Below are 21659 nucleotides of genomic sequence, written 5' to 3'. Positions count from 1 at the left end.
AGACAGCAAGCAGAGATCTTGAAAATTTTGAGCAATCAAAACTAAATATGTTACAAAGTCGTGCAATTTTTCATGGTTAAAGGTGATTTATGCAAAATTGCAAACTACAGACATATAGGTGCATCGCATGCATATCTCAGGACATCATAGCTAATTTAAAGGGGCAGTCCCATGGTAAACCTTTAGCATTTGAGAGGTCCTGTGACCCCAGTTTGCCGATTCTGCTCACCAAAGAAGTCATGGGAACCACATTCTTCTGAAAGGTGAGGGTCCACCCAGTGACCCCCCCCCCCCCTCCCCACTTATCCCCTTATCATTATCAGAGGAATAGTCCTTTAACACATCAGAGATTTAAAGAGGCCTGAAGTACCTGGCGGTTGTCAATGAAGAAGGCTTTGTTGCCCACTCTTAGGCACAACTTTTCCTCCCCGGGCCCTTGTCGTCCACTATGGATCTTTTCCCCCCGTTCCTGATTGTGGCTGCAAAAAGTGAAGGAGCTGGTCCTGTGGAAGCGGCCGACACAGTGCCTGATCAGTACGGCGTAGCGGGATCGGAAGCGCAGCCACAAATACACGTAGCAGAGGGTTATGAGCATGACGGTCGCTGACTTGAAAGATGGAGGCGGGCAAACACAGCCATTAACTCAGAGATCCCACATAGGTGTGAAAGGTTGGGGGGCCCTGAAGATAAATCCCCCTTATGTCCAGAATGAAATTCCTACTTTATAGAAAGAAAAAAAAAAACAACATAAAAGTAAAACAATGGAAAACCAATGTCAAAGTCAGAAGTCTGTATGAGCCGCGCCGAACCAGGAGCCAAAAAACTGATTGATTTTTATTTTATTTTTTGTAAATAGGCCCAAAATTCGGAACAGATTAAAGGGCATCTGTCAGCAGTTTTGTAGCTATGAAACTGGCTGACCTGTTACATGTGCACTTGGCAGCTGAAGACGTCTGTGTTGGTCCCATGTTCATATGCGCCCGCATTACTGAGAAAAATGATGTTTTATTATATGCAAATTAGCCTCTAGGAGCAACGGGGGCGTTGTCGTTACACCTAGAGACTCTGCTCTCTCTGCAACTGCTGCGTCCTCCGAATTTTCATTGACATGGCCAGGCGTGATCACTTTTGCAGTACCTGGCCTTGTCAATTAAAGTACAGGGGCGGTGGCAGCTGCAGAGAGCAGAGCCTCTAAGTGTAACGCCAACGCCCCCGTTGCTCCTAGAGGCTCATTTGCATATATTAAAACCTCATTTTTTTCAGCACGGAGGACACCTATGAACATGGGACCAACACAGACATCTTCAGCTGCCAAGCGCACATGTAACAGGTCAGCCAGCGTCATAGGTACAAAACTGCTGACAGATGCCCTTTAGGCCTCTTGCACACGACGGTATGGATTTTTCAGTATTTTGCTGTCCGCAAAAAACGGATTCGCAAAAAATACGGATGACGTCCATGTGCATTCCGTTTTTTGTGGAACGGAACAGCTGGCCCCTGATAGAACAGTACTATCCTTGTCCGTTATGTGGACAATAATAGGACATGTTCTATCTTTGAACGGAAAAACGGAAATACCTTCTGTTTTTTTTGCGGATCCATTGAAATGAATGGTTCTGTATACAGAACGCAAAAAAAAAAAACGGAACGGAAACGGGAAAAAAAATAACATTTGTGTGCAAGAGGCCTTACTATGGTAATTTATCTTATAGCAGTCTTAGGCCTCATGCACACGACCGTTGTGTGTTTTGCGGTCCACAAATTGCGGATCCGCACAACACGGAAGGCGGCCGTGTGCGTTCCGCAATTTGCGGAACAGCGCGGACATCCATTAATATAACTTCCTATTCTTTTCCGCAAAACGGACAAGAATAGGACAGGTTATATTTTTTTTGCGGACCACGGAACGGATCAACGGATGCGGAAAGCACAATGAGTGCTGTCTGCATCTTTAGCGGCCCCATTGATGTGAATGGGTCCGTATCCAAGCCGCAAAAACTGCGGCTCGGATGTGGACCAAAACAACGGTCGTGTGCATGAGGCCATATTCTCTGTTAGGGTTCATTGACACCTCCGTATGAATGCGGAACTGTGTGGACCCATTAATTTCAATAAGGCCGCAAATGATGCGGACAGCACACCGCGTGTAGATCCGTTTTCCGCGGCCCCGCAAAAAAGATATATCATGTCCTATTCTTGTTCGCAGCCACGGACAAGAATAGGCAAATCTATCAGAAGGTCCATAAAATGCGGAACGCACATGGCCGGTATCCGTGTTTTGCGGATCTGCAATTAGCAGACCACAAAACACTTGCGGACATGTGAATGGACCCTTACACTGCTCCAAATTCCCCGCTTCCCTTCACAAAGGATAGGTCATCAGATTGGTGGAAGTCCAATACCCAGCACCCCCAGCAATCAGCTGTTCAGGAGTAGTTCCAGCCCATTGTGTAGTGGACGGAGCTGGTAACTGCAGTGCTGCTCCCATTAAAGTGAATACCGCAGTAACCAGCTCCATCCACTACACAAAAGGATGGAGAAAGGTTACCAGTTGATGTAGAAACCCTTTAAAATTAAACGATACATTTCTGTTTGTTTACAGCCACCACTAGGGGGAGCCTCGGGAGCTTCCTGCATACAGCTCATCCACTGAATTCAATACTAAAGCAGCATGCTCCCCCTTGTGGTGGCTGAAAGTAAACCATTTTAGGTCTACACAAGTGATGTGAAACTCTATCAGGAATAAAAATTAATCGGCACAGAATCATGGACCTAAAACAACGTCATTTTAAAAGATGACATTTCAATTTTAAGGTGATGTCCTGTATGAACTACCCTTGTTTATATGTCCTATTAGGGCAGGGATGCTCCACCTGCGGCCCTCCAGCTGCTGTAAAACTACAACTCCCACCATGCCCTGCTGTAGGCTGTTCAGGGATGCTGGGAGTTGTGGTTTTGCAACAGCTGGAGGGCCGCAGGTTTAGCATGCCTGTATTAGGGCATATGAATGTCACAGAAGGTGGTCACTGCATTTTGAGGTGGGCTCTCATTCTTAGGCTACACATGAACGTGTGACGGCTGTGTTGCTATCCCTCTGTATGTGCATGCTTTCAATCCCTTTGTGGTCCCCTACGGGGTCCAATGTTCAGATAGTTTGCGGTGAGCTCCCTCTAGAGGTGGCTGCAGGTAGAGAGAATTTTATTATTACCTCTACGTCTACACAGGGGATTTGGAGTTTTTTATTAAAAAATATATATATATAAAAATAAACAGAGCTCCGATTGCTGTAAAGGGGTCCCCCAACTGTAGAACTGATCAGGACTCAAGAGAAAATATACAATTTAATCAGCCCATTTCCTGGCAAAATCCCACAGTCTAAAAGTGTCGCTCCTCCAGCCTGCACTTCTCTGCTCCGAGGACGATGTTTACCGAGGGCGGGTATACCCAGTACACCAGGGGCCACACAATGGTCTGTCCATCACTGCATGCTGCACACATCACACTGGTTATCCAGGTGCTCGTTACTTCAATAAGGTTAGATATGATAAATGCACACAGGAGCGTAACTGGGGGGGGGGGGGGGGGGGGCAGGCAGTGCAGGTGCAAAGGATGCCAAATCCTGGGGGGGCCACAATGCAATTAGATACAGGGCTGACTGCCCTAGGACCGGTGATCTCAAGCATGCACTTTAAAGGGAACCTGTCACCAAAAAAAATCGCTTATTAAGCTGTTCAGAGTACCTTATAGTGCTACATAGTGCTTATAGTGCTCGTACACTCAGCCGGCTTCAGTCTCGCTACAGCGCATGCGCCCGCCAGCCTTACATACTCGCGCCCGGCATCTTCTCTACCTGCGCATACAGAGCGGGCGCATGCGCTGTAGCGAGACTGAAGCCGGCTGAGTGTACGAGCCGGAGCCGGGATCGCGCTACAGCAATCCTTTACTGCGCATGCGGGCTGAGAGCGCGGTCGCAGCAGTGAGATGCGGCGTGTCAATCAAGGCGGCGGGAGGCGGGAGAGAAGGATTGGAGACGACTAGGCCGCTGCCCCCTTGACTTCAAACCTGACTTGAAGCACGGGGCAGCGACTGAATAAAACATCGATTTCTCAATGAGGCTAAATGCTGGAAAACTAAGAAAAAGTGCAATAGGACACTACTATGCAGCACTATAAGGTGCTCTGAACAGCTTAATAAGCGATTTTTTGGTGACAGGTTCCCTTTAACCACCTCCGGACCGCCTAACGCAGGATCGCGTTCCGGAGGTGGCAGCCCTGCGCACAGTCACGCATATACGCGTCATCTCGCGAGACGCGAGACTTCCTGTGAACGCGCGCACACAGGCGCGCGCGCTCACAGGAACGGAAGGTAAGAGAGTTGATCTCCAGCCTGCCAGCGGCGATCGTTCGCTGGCAGGCTGGAGATGTGTTTTTTTTAACCCCTAACAGGTATATTAGACGCTGTTTTGATAACAGCGTCTAATATACCTGCTACCTGGTCCTCTGGTGGTCCCCTTTGTTTGGATCGACCACCAGAGGACACAGGTAGCTCAGTAAAGTAGCACCAAGCACCACTACACTACACCCCCCCCCCCCCGTCACTTATTAACCCCTTATTAGCCCCTGATCACCCCTAATCACCCCTGATCACCCCATATAGACTCCCTGATCACCCCCCTGTCATTGATTACCCCCCTGTCATTGATCAACCCCCTGTAAAGCTCCATTCAGACGTCCGCATGATTTTTACGGATCCACTGATAGATGGATCGGATCCGCAAAACGCATCCGGACGTCTGAATGAAGCCTTACAGGGGCGTGATCAATGACTGTGGTGATCACCCCATATAGACTCCCTGATCACCCCCCTGTCATTGATTACCCCCCTGTCATTGATTACCCCCCTGTAAAGCTCCATTCAGACGTCCGCATGATTTTTACGGATGCACTGATAGATGGATCGGATCCGCAAAACGCATCCGGACGTCTGAATGAAGCCTTACACGGGCGTGATCAATGACTGTGGTTATCACCCCATATAGACTCCCTGATCACCCCCCTGTCATTGATCACCCCCCTGTCATTGATCAACCCCCCTGTCATTGATCACCCCCCTGTCATTGATCACCCCTCTGTAAGGCTCCATTCAGATATTTTTTTGGCCCAAGTTAGCGGAATTTTTTTTTTTTTTTCTTACAAAGTCTCATATTCCACTAACTTGTGTCAAAAAATAAAATCTCACATGAACTCACCATACCCCTCACGGAATCCAAATGCGTAAAATTTTTTAGACATTTATATTCCAGACTTCTTCTCACGCTTTAGGGCCCCTAGAATGCCAGGGCAGTATAAATACCCCACATGTGACCCCATTTCGGAAAGAAGACACCCCCAGGTATTCCGTGAGGGGCATATTGAGTCCATGAAAGATTGAAATTTTTGTCCCAAGTTAGCGGAACGGGAGACTTTGTGAGAAAAAAATTAAAAATATCAATTTCCGCTAACTTGTGCCAAAAAAAAAAAATTTCTATGAACTCGCCATGCCCCTCATTGAATACCTTGGGGTGTCTTCTTTCCAAAATGGGGTCACATGTGGGGTATTTATACTGCCCTGGCATTCTAGGGGCCCCAAAGCGTGAGAAGAAGTCTGGTATCCAAATGTCTAAAAATGCCCTCCTAAAAGGAATTTGGGCACCTTTGCGCATCTAGGCTGCAAAAAAGTGTCACACATCTGGTATCGCCGTACTCAGGAGAAGTTGGGGAATGTGTTTTGGGGTGTCATTTTACATATACCCATGCTGGGTGAGAGAAATATCTTGGTCAAATGCCAACTTTGTATAAAAAAATGGGAAAAGTTGTCTTTTGCCAAGATATTTCTCTCACCCAGCATGGGTATATGTAAAATGACACTCCAAAACACATTCCCCAACTTCTCCTGAATACGGCGATACCACATGTGTGACACTTTTTTGCAGCCTAGGTGGGCAAAGGGGCCCATATTCCAAAGAGCACCTTTAGGATTTCACAGGTCATTTACCTACTTACCACACATTAGGGCCCCTGGAAAATGCCAGGGCAGTATAACTACCCCACAAGTGACCCCATTTTGGAAAGAAGACACCCCAAGGTATTCCGTGAGGGGCATGGCGAGTTCCTAGAATTTTTATATTTTTTGTCACAAGTTAGTGGAAAATGCTTATTTTTTTTTTTTTATTTTTTTTTCATACAAAGTCTCATATTCCACTAACTTGTGACAAAAAATAAAAAGTTCCATGAACTCACTATGCCCATCAGCGAATACCTTGGGGTCTCTTCTTTCCAAAATGGGGTCACTTGTGGGGTAGTTATACTGCCCTGGCATTCTAGGGGCCCAAATGTGTGGTAAGGAGTTTGAAATCAAATTCAGTAAAAAATGACGAGTGAAATCCGAAAGGTGCTCTTTGGAATATGGGCCCCTTTGCGCATCTAGGCTGCAAAAAAGTGTCACACATCTGGTATCTCCGTAATCGGGAGAAGTTGGGGAACGTGTTTTGGGGTGTCATTTTACATATACCCATGCTGGGTGAGAGAAATATCTTGGCAAAAGACACCTTTTCCCATTTTTTTATACAAAGTTGGCATTTGACCAAGATATTTATCTCACCCAGCATGGGTATATGTAAAAAGACACCCCAAAACACATTCCTCAACTTCTCCTGAATACAGAGATACCAGATGTGTGACACTTTTTTGCAGCCTAGGTGGGCAAAGGGGCCCATATTCCAAAGAGCACCTTTCGGATTTCACAGGTCATTTACCTACTTACCACACATTAGGGCCCCTAGAATGCCAGGGCAGTATAACTACCCCACAAGTGACCCCATTTTGGAAAGAAGAGACCCCAAGGTATTCGCTGATGGGCATAGTGAGTTCATAGAACTTTTTATTTTTTGTCACAAGTTAGTGGAATATGAGACTTTGTAAGAAAAATAAATAAATAAATAAAATCATCATTTTCCGCTAACTTGTGACAAAAAATAAAAAGTTCTATGAACTCACTATGCCCATCAGCGAATACCTTAGGGTGTGTACTTTCAGAAATGGGGTCATTTGTGGGGTGTTTGTACTGTCTGGGCATTGTAGAACCTCAGGAAACATGACAGGTGCTCAGAAAGTCAGAGCTGCTTCAAAAAGCGGAAATTCACATTTTTGTACCATAGTTTGTAAACGCTATAACTTTTACCCAAACCATTTTTTTTTTACCCAAACATTTTTTTTTTATCAAAGACATGTAGAACTATAAATTTAGAGCAAAATTTCTATATGGATGTCGTTTTTTTTGCAAAATTTTACAACTGAAAGTGAAAAATGTCATTGTTTTGCAAAAAAATCGTTAAATTTCGATTAATAACAAAAAAAGTAAAAATGTCAGCAGCAATGAAATACCACCAAATGAAAGCTCTATTAGTGAGAAGAAAAGGAGGTAAAATTCATTTGGGTGGTAAGTTGCATGACCGAGCAATAAACGGTGAAAGTAGTGTAGGTCAGAAGTGTAAAAAGTGGCCTGGTCTTTCAGGGTGTTTAAGCTAGCGGGGCTGAGGTGGTTAAAGAGACAGCAACATACACAATCACAGCGCTACATGTAGAAACCAAAGCTGTCCAATACGAGTCTCTGTGAATACCGAGCTGCCGATCACCTGCATACATGTGTGAAGGAGGCAGTGGTCTACGTCCGGGGGCTCTGCATCTGTAATGGGTGGAGGATGTGAAAACTGCAATAAAAACTGGGAGGCGATATGGAAATCCTCTTTAAAAGCTATGACCACCATTTACCTATAGATATCTCCTACAAATACAGTCACTATGTACATACATTACATTACTTATCCTGTACTGATCCTGAAATATATCCTGTATTATACTCCAGAGCTGCACTCACTATTATGCTGGTGGAGTCACTGTGTACATACAGTCAGGTCCATAAATATTGGGACATCAACACAATTCTAACATTTTTTGCTCTATACGCCACCACAATGGATTTGAAATTAAACAAACAAGATGTGCTTTACCTGCAGACTGTCAGCTTTAATTTGAGGGTATTTACATCCAAATCAGGTGAACGGTGCAGGAATTACAACAGTTTGCATATGTGCCTCCCACTTGTTAAGGAACCAAAAGTAATGGGACAATTGGCTTCTCAGCTGTCCCATGGCCAGGTATGTGTTATTCCCTCATTATCCCAATTACAATGAGCAGATAAAAGGTCCAGAGTTCATTTCCAGTGTGCTATTTGCATTTGGAATCTGTTGCTGTCAACTCTCAAGATGAGATCCAAAGAGCTGTCACTATCAGTGAAGCAAGCCATCATTAGGCTGAAAAAACACAACAAACCCATCAGAGAGATAGCAAAAACATCAGGCGCGGCCAAAACAACTGTTTGGAACATTCTTAAAAAGAAGGAACGCATCGGTGAGCTCAGCAACACCAAAAGACCCGGAAGACCACGGAAAACAACTGTGGTGGATGACTGAATAATTATTTCCCTGGTGAAGAAAACACCCTTCACAACAGTTGGCCAGATCATGAACACTCTCCAGGAGGTAGGTGTATGTGTGTCAACAATCAAGAGAAGACCTCACCAGAGTGAATACAGAGGGTTCACCACAAGATGTAAACCATTGGTGAGCCTGAAAAACAGGAAGGCCAGATTAGAGTTTGCCAAACGACATCTAAAAAAGCCTTCACAGTTCTGGAACAACATCCTATGGACAGATGAGACCAAGATCAACTTGTACCAGAGTGATGGGAAGAGAAGAGTATGGAGAAGGAAAGGAACTGCTCATGATCCTAAGCATACCACCTCATCAGTGAAGCATGGTGGTGGTAGTGTCATGGCGTGGGCATGTATGGCTGCCAATGGAACTGGTTCTCTTGTATTTATTGATGATGTGACTGCTGACAAAAGCAGCAGGATGAATTCTGAAGTGTTTCGGGCAATATTATCTGCTCATATTCAGCCAAATGCTTCAGAACTCATTGGACGGCGCTTCACAGTGCAGATGGACAATGACCCAAAGCATACTGCAAAAGCAACCAAGGAGTTTTTTAAGGGAAAGAAGTGGAATGTTCTGCAATGGCCAAGTCAATCACCGGACCTGAATCCGATTGAGCATGCATTTCACTTGCTGAAGACAAAACTGAAGGGAAAATGCCCCAAGAACAAGCAGGAACTGAAGGCAGTTGCAGTAGAGGCCTGGCAGAGCATCACCAGGGATGAAACCCAGCGTCTGGTGATGTCTATGCGTTCCAGACTTCAGGCTGTAATTGACTGCAAAGGATTTGCAACCAAGTATTAAAAAGTGAAAGTTTGATTTATGATTATTATTCTGTCCCATTACTTTTGGTTCCTTAACAAGTGGGAGGCACATATGCAAACTGTTGTAATTCCTGCACCGTTCACCTGATTTGGATGTAAATACCCTCAAATTAAAGCTGACAGTCTGCAGGTAAAGCACATCTTGTTCGCTTAATTTAAATCCATTGTTGTGGTGTATAGAGCCAAAAATGTTAGAATTGTGTCGATGTCCCAATATTTATGGACCTGACTGTACATTACTTATCCTGTACTGATCCTGAGTTACATCCTGTATTATACTCCAGAGCTGCACTCACTATTCTGCTGGTGGAGTCACTGTGTACATACATTACATTACTTATCCTGTACTGATCCTGAGTTACATCCTGTATTATACTCCAGAGCTGCACTCACTATTCTGCTGGTGCAGTCACTGTGTACATACATTACATTACTTACCCTGTACTGATCCTGAAATATATCCTGTATTATACTCCAGAGCTGCACTCACTATTATGCTGGTGGAGTCACTGTGTACATACAGTCAGGTCCATAAATATTGGGACATCAACACAATTCTAACATTTTTTGCTCTATACGCCACCACAATGGATTTGAAATTAAACAAACAAGATGTGCTTTACCTGCAGACTGTCAGCTTTAATTTGAGGGTATTTACATCCAAATCAGGTGAACGGTGCAGGAATTACAACAGTTTGCATATGTGCCTCCCACTTGTTAAGGAACCAAAAGTAATGGGACAATTGGCTTCTCAGCTGTTCCATGGCCAGGTGTGTGTTATTCCCTCATTATCCCAATTACAATGAGCAGATAAAAGGTCCAGAGTTCATTTCCAGTGTGCTATTTGCATTTGGAATCTGTTGCTGTCAACTTTCAAGATGAGATCCAAAGAGCTGTCACTATCAGTGAAGCAAGCCATCATTAGGCTGAAAAAACACAACAAACCCATCAGAGAGATAGCAAAAACATCAGGCGCGGCCAAAACAACTGTTTGGAACATTCTTAAAAAGAAGGAACGCATCGGTGAGCTCAGCAACACCAAAAGACCCGGAAGACCACGGAAAACAACTGTGGTGGATGACTGAATAATTATTTCCCTGGTGAAGAAAACACCCTTCACAACAGTTGGCCAGATCATGAACACTCTCCAGGAGGTAGGTGTATGTGTGTCAACAATCAAGAGAAGACCTCACCAGAGTGAATACAGAGGGTTCACCACAAGATGTAAACCATTGGTGAGCCTGAAAAACAGGAAGGCCAGATTAGAGTTTGCCAAACGACATCTAAAAAAGCCTTCACAGTTCTGGAACAACATCCTATGGACAGATGAGACCAAGATCAACTTGTACCAGAGTGATGGGAAGAGAAGAGTATGGAGAAGGAAAGGAACTGCTCATGATCCTAAGCATACCACCTCATCAGTGAAGCATGGTGGTGGTAGTGTCATGGCGTGGGCATGTATGGCTGCCAATGGAACTGGTTCTCTTGTATTTATTGATGATGTGACTGCTGACAAAAGCAGCAGGATGAATTCTGAAGTGTTTCGGGCAATATTATCTGCTCATATTCAGCCAAATGCTTCAGAACTCATTGGACGGCGCTTCACAGTGCAGATGGACAATGACCCAAAGCATACTGCAAAAGCAACCAAGGAGTTTTTTAAGGGAAAGAAGTGGAATGTTCTGCAATGGCCAAGTCAATCACCGGACCTGAATCCAATTGAGCATGCATTTCACTTGCTGAAGACAAAACTGAAGGGAAAATGCCCCAAGAACAAGCAGGAACTGAAGGCAGTTGCAGTAGAGGCCTGGCAGAGCATCACCAGGGATGAAACCCAGCGTCTGGTGATGTCTATGCGTTCCAGACTTCAGGCTGTAATTGACTGCAAAGGATTTGCAACCAAGTATTAAAAAGTGAAAGTTTGATTTATGATTATTATTCTGTCCCATTACTTTTGGTTCCTTAACAAGTGGGAGGCACATATGCAAACTGTTGTAATTCCTGCACCGTTCACCTGATTTGGATGTAAATACCCTCAAATTAAAGCTGACAGTCTGCAGGTAAAGCACATCTTGTTCGCTTAATTTAAATCCATTGTTGTGGTGTATAGAGCCAAAAATGTTAGAATTGTGTCGATGTCCCAATATTTATGGACCTGACTGTACATTACTTATCCTGTACTGATCCTGAGTTACATCCTGTATTATACTCCAGAGCTGCACTCACTATTCTGCTGGTGGAGTCACTGTGTACATACATTACATTACTTATCCTGTACTGATCCTGAGTTACATCCTGTATTATACTCCAGAGCTGCACTCACTATTCTGCTGGTGGAGTCACTGTGTACATACATTACATTACTTATCCTGTACTGATCCTGAGTTACATCCTGTATTATACTCCAGAGCTGCACTCACTATTCTGCTGGTGCAGTCACTGTGTACATACATTACATTACTTACCCTGTACTGATCCTGATTTACATAATAAGTAATACTCCAGAGCTGTACTTACCATTCTGCTGGTGGAGTCACTGTGTATATACATTACAGAGTGCAGCTCTGGAGTATAATACAGGATGTAACTCAGGATCAGTACAGGATAAGTAATGTAATGTATGTTGTACACAGTGACTCCTCCAGCAGAATAGTGAGTGCAGCTCTGGAGTATAATACAGGATGGAACTCAGGATCAGTACAGGGTAAGTAATGTAATGTACGTACACAGTAACTGCACCAGCAGAATAGTGAGTTCAGCTCTGGAGTAATACAGGATGTAACTCAGGATCAGTACAGGGTAAGTAATGTAATGTATGTACACAGTGACTCCACCAGCCGAATAGTGAGTTCAGCTCTGCAGTAATACAGGATGTAACTCAGGATCAGTACAGGGTAAGTAATGTAATGTATGTACACAGTGACTCCACCAGCAGAATAGTGAGTGCAGCTCTGGAGTATAATACAGGATGTAACTAAGGATCAGCACAGTAATAGTTGTACAATATTTATAAAGTGAGTCCACTCTTTATGTAGATTATATCTTTAGCTAATATAGTGGACATACCCCTATGGACGACGGAAGGTCTTATATGTAGACACATTTTGGGTATATATCTCGCCCATCAGACACACATTTACCAGCACCCAATTAACACAAATTGCAAATGTCTGGTACGAGTATACGTAAATGACAGGTATAACGTTAGGTGAGGTCTCCACGGTCACCATAACTTCAACCTCAATTTTTTCCATTGGAGGCAAAGACCCCTGCGGTTTGGGGGCCGCCTGCGCCTCTTCTCCCATAGAGGTCGGGGTAACAAGCAATTCTACCATGACTATCAGGCACCGTGGAGCACGGGGCTCACTATGAAGGAAAAATGAATGAAAACCACCGGTAAATACGTGTCCACGATCCCTCCTTCTACTTATCATTCATACCTGATATAAGAAAGGATATCTGTTCCTGGAAAAGTTGGGTGACAACCAATATGGTGTCCATTAGAGCTCCCGCCTCCCAGAAGAGAGGGGAAAGAAGATCATCCATCTTTACCTGACCCCTCCTTCTGTCTCTGCATAACAAGTTGTATCTGACCCTGGAAGAGCTGGGTGACCACCAGAGTCATAGCCCGGCTTCTCTTCACCGCAGGCAGCGATGCCCGAGCCCTCTATAGAAATACCCGGTACTCAGGGCACATGCTACGCCATGCCCCTTTAAGTCCCCGACAACGAATCCGTCCATCATTACAGGGTATCCCATAACCAGAACTTGCTGAATAGAATGTGTCACGACATACTGACACATTGTGACGACTGCTCTACGAGGCATCACGGTCTCCAGAATGTCACATTTGCCGTGTGTTGCAGGGGTTTAGAAAAAACCCTCTGACAACCTCTACAGCTTTGACGGCTTCCATATTGGTTGTCACCCAACTTTCCCAGAAGAACAGAACTTTTGGAGAAAAAATAAATAAAAAAATTTAACAAGTTGCTATATTTATTTTTCGTTTTTTCATTCTGGGAGGGATCTTTTTTTATAAATGTAAAATATTTTTATAATATATTTTAATTGCATTGATTAACCAACCCCTTGCATGATAATAGCACAGGAGGATAACCCTCAGCATCACTATACCATGGAGCAATGGCACCCCTCCTGACCCCATGCAGAGGATTAGTACAGGGCAGCAGAGCAGAACATGCATTACAGGCGCCATTACAGACTGGGGGACATCAGATACAACACAACAGACAACTCACATGCACTCCTATGGAGACTTGATAGTGAAACCAAACCTGAAGCCGCCTACCAACCTTGCTTTGCTGTCAGTGCCAACACAAAAGCCAATCCGCGCTCTTGTCTCTTAGTGAGGCTACCGGGCGTTGGGATAGGTGACTTCCGATTGGTAGATTTCTGACATGGTGAAAAGGCCTGTCTCCTGATTGGTTGACCCTGCCCAACCCATGCAAGGGAACCCGGAAGTTAAGATGAAGTGCTGGCAGCTGAGTTATGCTTTGAACTGTAAAACTTTATGAACAACAACAAAAACAAATAGAATAACGTTTTAGGCTTCCACAGGGTGGTGGGACTGTAATTCAGTAACAATGAGTTAGAGTTATGAGGCCAATGAATAGGGTGTCCCGCTGCTGTAGGTGTTCAGCTCTACTGCGCCACCACAGGAGAAATTAAGCATTACGCTGTTCATATTTACATTTATGGAGTGTGTATGTCATGGGTCAGCAATAGGGATGAGCGAATCCATTATACTTTGTTTGAATACTGTACGCAGCGAGCGCGCCGGACAGTATTCAAACGTTTCATCTGAATTTTGCAGTATTTAAAATGTTTCATCCGAAGTCGATTCGCTCATCCTTGGTCAGCAACTACAACTCTAAGTATGCTCTATTCTCTTCTATGAAAGTTTTGAGAACAGCAGAGCAAGTGTGCATGATGGGAGTTGTAGTTTCACAACAGCTGGAGGTCTATGTAGTTGAACAGTGAGGCAAATACCCTGAACCAACACTCACAAGGGTCAACAATTCTTAGAATTCGTTGGTGCCAAGACTTGAAGTAATTCCTTACTTGAGATACGAAGATGGATGTTTCCATTTTCAGATGTGTTTAAGGCTATTTTCACGTCTGCGTTTTTGATGTCCGGTTTTGAGATCCGGCATGGAATCTCAAAACCACAGCAAAACGCATCCGTTTGAATAATACAACCGGCTGCGTCTAGGGCTGAAACGATTACTCGATTGAATCGAGTAAAATTCGACACCCAAAAAATCATCGATGCAAATTTTTTTGCATCGAGGATTCGTTTGTGTCATGTGACCACGGAGCGGGAGTGAAGCGCTTGCTATTACTTACCGCTCCGTGGTCACCCACCGGCCCGTACCGCGCTGCACTGGATCCTGACACATCGTCAGGTCATAGTGCACGTAAGCGAGCACTATGACCCGACGCTGTGTGACGTCAGGATCCAGTGCAGAGCAAGGAGAAGAAGAGGAAGGAGCTGTGGAGCGGCGCACATACAGAAAAGGTAAGTATTTTATTTCACTGGCACTGGGGACATGGAACTGAAGGGGGACAGCCGGCAATGGATGACATGGAGGGGACTGATGGCAGTGGGGGGGGTGGGGGACATGGAGGGGCTGATCTGATGGCACTAGGGGATATGGAGGGGCTGATCTGATGGCACTGGGGGACATGGAAGGGCTAATCTGATGGCACTGGGGGACATGGAAGGGCTAATCTGATGGCACTGGGGGACATGGAGGGGCTGATCTCTGATGGCACTGGGGGACATGGAGGGGCTGATCTGATGGCACTGGGGGACATGGAGGGGCTGATCTCTGATGGCACTGGGGGACATGGAGGGGCTGATCTGATGGCACTGGGGGACATGGAGGGGCTGATCTCTGATGGCACTGGGGACATGGAGGGGCTGATCTCTGATGGCACTGGGGACATGGAGGGGCTGATCCGATGGCACTGGGTACATGGAGGGGCTGATCTCTGATGGCACTGGGGACATGGACGGGCTGATCTCTGATGGCACTGGGGACATGGAGGGGCTGATCTCTGATGGCACTGGGGACATGGACGGGCTGATCTCTGATGGCACTGGGGGACATGGAGGGGCTGATCTTATGGCACTGGGTACATGGAGGGGCTGATCTCTGATGGCACTGGGGACATGGACGGGCTGATCTCTGATGGCACTGGGGACATGGAGGGGCTGATCCGATGGCACCGGGGGACATGGACGGGCTGATCTGATGGCACTGGGGGACATGGACGGGCTGATCTGATGGCACTGGGGGACATGGACGGGCTGAACTGATGGTACTGGGGGACATGGAGGGGCTGATCTGATGGCACTGGGGGAGTGGGGGACATGGCAATGGATGGCATGGAGAGGCTGATGGCACTGGGGGAACGGAGCTGAAGGCACTGGGGGAACAGAGCTGAAGGCACTGGGAGATAGTGGAGCTGAAGGCACTGGGGTGGGGGAGAACTGATGGCACTGGGGGATAGTGGAGCTGAAGGCACTGGGGGGACAGAGCTAATGGCACTGGGGGATAGTGGAGCTGATGGCACTGGGGGAACTGATGCACTTAGGCTGATCGCACAGGGGGGAAAGAAGGGTGTTGGGGACTGATAGCAACGGGTCCGAGTTTTTATAAAGGAAAACAGTCTATTAATTCATTTTTTCTTTTTAGATTATTCAATCGTAAAAAATAATCAATAGAATACTTGATTACTAAAATAATCGTTTACTGCAGCCCGAGCTGCGTCCTTTCAGAACCAATCCGGTTGTATTATATTGAAAATGAGGCACTGGATCCGTTTTTTTTTTTTTTTTGTGTCCATGGTTTTTAGTGCCGGATCCGGTTTCTTCGGTTTCCCATGCCGCACACAAAAACGCTGCTTGCATGGGAACGCAGCAAACCGCAATGGAATGCATTCTGGTGCACTCCGTTCCGGTTTGTTCAGTTTTGCCCCCATTGACAATGAATAGGGACCAGGGTTGCCAACCCAAATTTTTCTTTTTTCTGGACAATTTATCCCAAAATCACGGACAGCGAATATTTTTTTTGCGGACAATTTTGGAAACCATAATGAATGATGAACATTATAGTAATACATACTATATATGTACATACATACTATACTACTACTATACTATTGGCACCACCAATGAGGCCAGGTGAGGCGATTGCCTCAGGCAGCACCAGGTAGGGGCAAGAGGGGGGCAGCGGAATAGCCATGTGCTGAAGGGAAGGGGTTAGGTTAAGAAATGGGGATGGGGGGGGGGGGGCGTTCTTTCAGTTTTCGCCTCAGGCACAAGAAAGGCTAGGTGCACCCCTGATAGTATACTGATAAGAACTCGTTACCAGCATTTACTGGCAGCTGTAAAATGATGAGTATTTCCACCAAAATAATCCAGTAAAATACCACCATCAATTTTTTTTTTCACGGATACAGGAAAAAAGCGGCCTATTTTTACGGACGGTTGGCAACCCTGCTGGAGACAAAACTGAAACGTTGTGCTGTGGTTTTGAGAGCCTGTGCCGCATCTCAAAACCGGACAGCACAAAGCAGATGTGAACGTAGCCTAACGGATACATCGACTTCTATAGAAGAGCGTGTATGCCAGAAGTGCATATATTTTGTTTAGTGGGCATTCCTGTCCTAATACCGCCATACAATGCAGAATGGGCAGCACGGTGGCTCAGTGGTTAGCACTGGTGCCTTGCAGCGCTGGGTTCTTGCGTTCGAGTTTGTATGTTCTCCCCGTGTTTGCGCGGGTTTCCTCCGTGTCCTCCGGTTTCCTCCCACACTCCAAAGACATACTGATAGGAAACTTAGATTGTGAGCTCCACTGGGGACAGCTTGATGCTAATGTCTGTAAAGTGCTGCGGAATATAGTAGCGCTATATAGGTGCATAAATTAAATAATACAGCTATACACTGAATGAATAAAGCCGCCATACAGTTACTGAATACTACCATACAGTGACAAAATAACACCGCCGTGTGATGAATGATTTATACAAGCTGAATAATAATGCTCTACAAGTGATAAAATATTGATGACTTATCCTTATCTGATCAGTGGGGGTCCTACTCCGGGCACTCCTGCCAATCAGCTGTTTGAAGAGGTCGCAGTGCTCTGGTGAGAGCGCTGCAGCCTCTTCCTTAGGGTCCATTCACACATCCGTAGTGTATTGCGGATCCGCAATACACCCGGCCGGCACCCCCACAGAAATGCCTATTCTTGTCCGCAATTGCGGACAAGAATAGGACATGCTCTATTCTCTTGCGGAGCTGCGGAGCGGAAGATCGGGGGCGCGCTCCGGAAATGCGGATGCGGAGAGCACATAGTGTGCTCTCCGCATCTCTTCTGGCCCCATAAAGAATGAATGGGTCCGCACCCGTTCCCGATATTGCGGACCCATTTGCGGGGGCGTGTGAATTGACCCTAATACCGTACATTGACTAATACCGACGTATGATGACTGAATCATACCACCATATATTTACTGAGTCATACCTCTGTACATCACCTAAATAATAATGCTGTACAGTGACAGGATAAAACAAACATACAGTTACTGAATAATACCGTCATATGGAGACTGAATAATATACCACTATACAGTAACTGATTAATGCTGGATGCAGCTACTGAGTAATAATACCGACATATGATGACTGAATCGTACCACCATACATTACCTGAATAATAATACTATACAGTGACAGGATAAAACCAGTATACAGTTACTGAATAATACCGTCATATGAAGAATGAATAATATACAGTAAGTAAATAGTACTGCCAAGCAGTGTCTGATTAATACCTCCACAAGCACTGTTTCTAATAATTGAGTTCTATGGGTGATAAAGGTCTCCAAAACACCTAGAGCAAGTTGTATATATAAAAAAAAATATTAAAGAATAAAAATTAAAGAATAGTGTTTTTTTATTTACTCGCAGATAACAGAATTAGTGAGCCCTTCTCCATGACTCCCAGTTCCTGTCAGTGCGCCCCCCAGTATATTACTGCCCCATCAGGGTTATTATACTAACATAACATTCCATATCTCAACTGATACCTGGGGCTAAATCCAGCAATGACAGATGGATTCACCTGCAGTATGACTGCTGGGGGGAGGAGGGCAGAGGAGTCATTATCTCCCCTGCATTCACCAAGGCCAGATAAGGCCTGTGATAAGATGGAGGGAGGGAGGCCCTAGGTCCTGGCTGCAGTGTGTGAAAAGGTGAGGTCCGCCTGTTGATGTACAGACGATGCTGGTGAGATACCCGGCTGTCATGGCGTGAGTGAAGACGATGCATCTGTCTTAGACTGGACAGGACAAGTACAGTTCAATCTTCTTCCCCAGAGTGATGATTATTTAGCCCTGTTTATTCTATTATCTGCTATTTATATAGTGCCGACATATTCCACAGCGCCGTACAGAGGGTGCACTCACATCAGTCCCTGTCACCAGTCTAATCTCCTCTATCAAGTATGGAAACCTTATATTCTATCAACCATGTTATTTTCTTTATTTATTTTTTTTATTAATTTGTAATTGCTTTTAATTCATTTTTAGTAAATTTATTCATTAATTTATGTTAATTGATTTTAATTCATTTTCTAATAATAGTGTTGAGCGAACTTCTGTTTTAAGTTCGGCGTCTAAAGTTCGGCTTCCGGTTAGCGGAGAATCCCGATATGGATTCCGAATTCCGTTGTGGTCCGTGGTAGCGGAATCAATAATCGGCCATTATTGATTACGCTACCACGGACCACAACGGAATTCGGAATCCATATCGGGATTCTCCGCTAACCGGAAGCCGAACTTTAGACGCCGAACTTAAAACAGAAGTTCGCTCAACACTAGTCATTAAGAGTCTAGAAATATTGGGTTCCAACTGCAGGGATAGTAAGGGTATATTCACATGCGGCAGATTTGTTGTGGACTTTTCTGCAACTGTTCCGTTCAGCTGGATGTGACTTTTGTGAAGCTTTTCTCATCAGGAGTAGTGAGAATATAAAGTTTTATTCTGCCAGGTTTTGCTCCTGCAAGTGCCCAGGAGGTGGAGCTTCACTGTGAAGTGCTCTCTGCATTGAGCAGAGCCCCTCCCCTCTGCTCTGAGTGACAGCTATAGCATCCAACCAGGGAACCACGACAGCTGTCACTCAGAGCAGAGGGGAGGAAGTGTGAAGCAGCCCAATGCAGAAAGCACTTCACAGTGAAGCTCCACCTTCTGGGCACCTAAGATGCAGAACTGGCAAACTAATAGTTCCTATTCACACTACTAATGATAATTAAAGCTCTGTATAAGGTATGTTCATCCTGCTCTGCCCAACCCCTGTCTAGTGCTGTCAGAAGTTTAGCATGGTCAAAACTGCTGACAGACACCATTTAACGCATGGATGAACAGAACAGGATGGTTCGGGGACTTTTTATTTTCACCCTTTCACGACTACCGGTGTACATGTATGCGTTGGTCAGATATTTAAAGATGGCGCTCACTTGTGAGTGCAGCAGGTGCCATAGCCACCGGGTATCTGCTGTTTTAAACAGCAGACACACAGGTCTAATGTCTGCAATCGGCAATAATGCAGATTGCATATATTTAAACCCTCAAAAGCAGGAGCATTGCAGGGCCTGAACGGTATCCTTGTGCTGAGATCGGGGAAGCCGTTTATTGGTGGTGATTGGCTGGAGCCTACTGGAGGCTACCAGGACTATCACATGTACTGTAGTTTGCAGTGCCCCATAAGAATATATAGAATTTCCCAAACACTACTGTATTAAATCACAGAAATGTATTGCAGAAGTGATCTAAAGATTGTGTGTTCAGGTTCTCTAGGAGGGAAACAAAAAAAGTAAAAAAAAAAGTCTAAAAAAATAATTATATAAAAATTCAAATCACTTCCCTTTCCCCATAATAAAAATAAACAGTAAAAAAAAAAAAAAGACCATTTGCACTGCCGCATCCCAAAATTTATTTTGTACGGTGAATGCCATAATGGAGAAAAAAATCTAAATGGTCGACTCAAATGTTTTTTTTATCTCTTCATCTCTTCACCGACCCCCCCCCCAAAAAATGAATAAATGAATAAAATGTAATCAAAAAGTCATACACACTCCAAAATGGTATCACTGAAAATTACAAAATTAGCCCTCACACAGCTCCATAGACTTCAATATAAAAAAGTTAGTCAGACTATGGCGATGAAAAGAAGTAAGTATTAAAACACACAAAAAACTATACAAATGTGATATCACTCCATGGTACTGACCTGGAGAATGAAGGGCACTGTTCAATTTTACCATACAGGGAACGCCATAAAAACCAAACCCATAAACTATAGCGGAATTGTGTTTTTTTCCAATTTCACACCATTTGGAATACCAGCTTCCCACTACATTGTAGGCAATATTAAAGGGAACCTGTCACCGGGATTTTGTGTATAGAGCTGAGGACATGGGTTGCTAGATGGCCGCTAGCACATCCGCAATACCCAGTCCCCATAGCTCTGTGTGCTTTTATTGTTTTAAAAAAAAAATATTTGATGCATATGCAAATTACCCTGAGATGAGTCCTGTACGTGAGATGAGTCAGGGACAGGACTCATCTCAGGTTAATTTGCATATGTATCAAATTGTTTTTTTAACACAATAAAAGCACACAGAGCTATGGGTACTGGTTATTGCGGATTTGCTAGCGGCCATCTAGCAACCCATGTTCTCAGCTCTATACACAAAATCCAGGTGACAGGATCCCTTTAAATGGTGCCATTAGAAAGTACAACTTGTCCCACAAAAAAACATACCCTCATACAGATATGTCAGTGCAAAAATAAAAAAGGCTCTGGAAAGGCAGGGAGAATAAAAAAAAACGAAAACAGAAAATCGCTCGGGGCTGACAGTGTTATTGCAAAAATGTTTATTAGGGTACGCCCACACATTCAAGATTTTTATACCATTTTTGAAAGCAAAACCAGGAGAAGCATTATCTACCCTTAGTACTTTCAATCCTTTCTCTCCTATTATGATCCATATGTGATATTGGCTTCCAAAACTACATACCATATTTTTCGCCCCCAAAAAAAGTGGGGGAGAAATTCCCCTGCGTCTTATGGCACGAATACTAATGAGCACTTCCATTATTGGGGTCTTATTAACATTGGGGGTCTGATTGGGGCTGTCAGCTGAGGTCTGATTAACTTTGGGGGTCTGATTGGTGGTCTGACCTGAGGTGTAATGAAAAATATTTTTTTC

At 44.7% G+C, this 21659-nt stretch overlaps 1 protein-coding gene across 4 annotated transcripts in view; it reads right to left on the bottom strand.

Moving 5' to 3' along the window:
- HLCS (holocarboxylase synthetase) overlaps positions 1-13661 on the bottom strand; it is a 185385-nt gene extending 171724 nt beyond the window's left edge. The window contains exons 1-2 of one of the 4 annotated variants that reach the window (XM_040423107.1): positions 13614-13661; positions 371-720 (exon numbers count right to left, since the gene is read on the bottom strand). In XM_040423107.1, coding sequence (XP_040279041.1) covers positions 371-595 — 225 coding nt within the window. In that variant the 5' untranslated portion in view covers positions 596-720; positions 13614-13661. Of the gene's footprint in view, positions 1-370; positions 721-7599; positions 7688-12420; positions 12440-13613 lie in introns of those variants that run through there. The other 3 variants (XM_040423106.1, XM_040423109.1, XM_040423108.1) reach the window with 3 other exon arrangements.
- Positions 13662-21659: the final 7998 nt, after the last annotated feature.

This window comes from Bufo bufo, chromosome 3, assembly GCF_905171765.1.
Source record: "Bufo bufo chromosome 3, aBufBuf1.1, whole genome shotgun sequence".
NCBI lineage: Eukaryota > Metazoa > Chordata > Amphibia > Anura > Bufonidae > Bufo > Bufo bufo.
The sequence above is the reverse complement of the archived record's forward strand: the minus strand, read 5'-3'. Positions and strand labels throughout refer to the sequence as shown.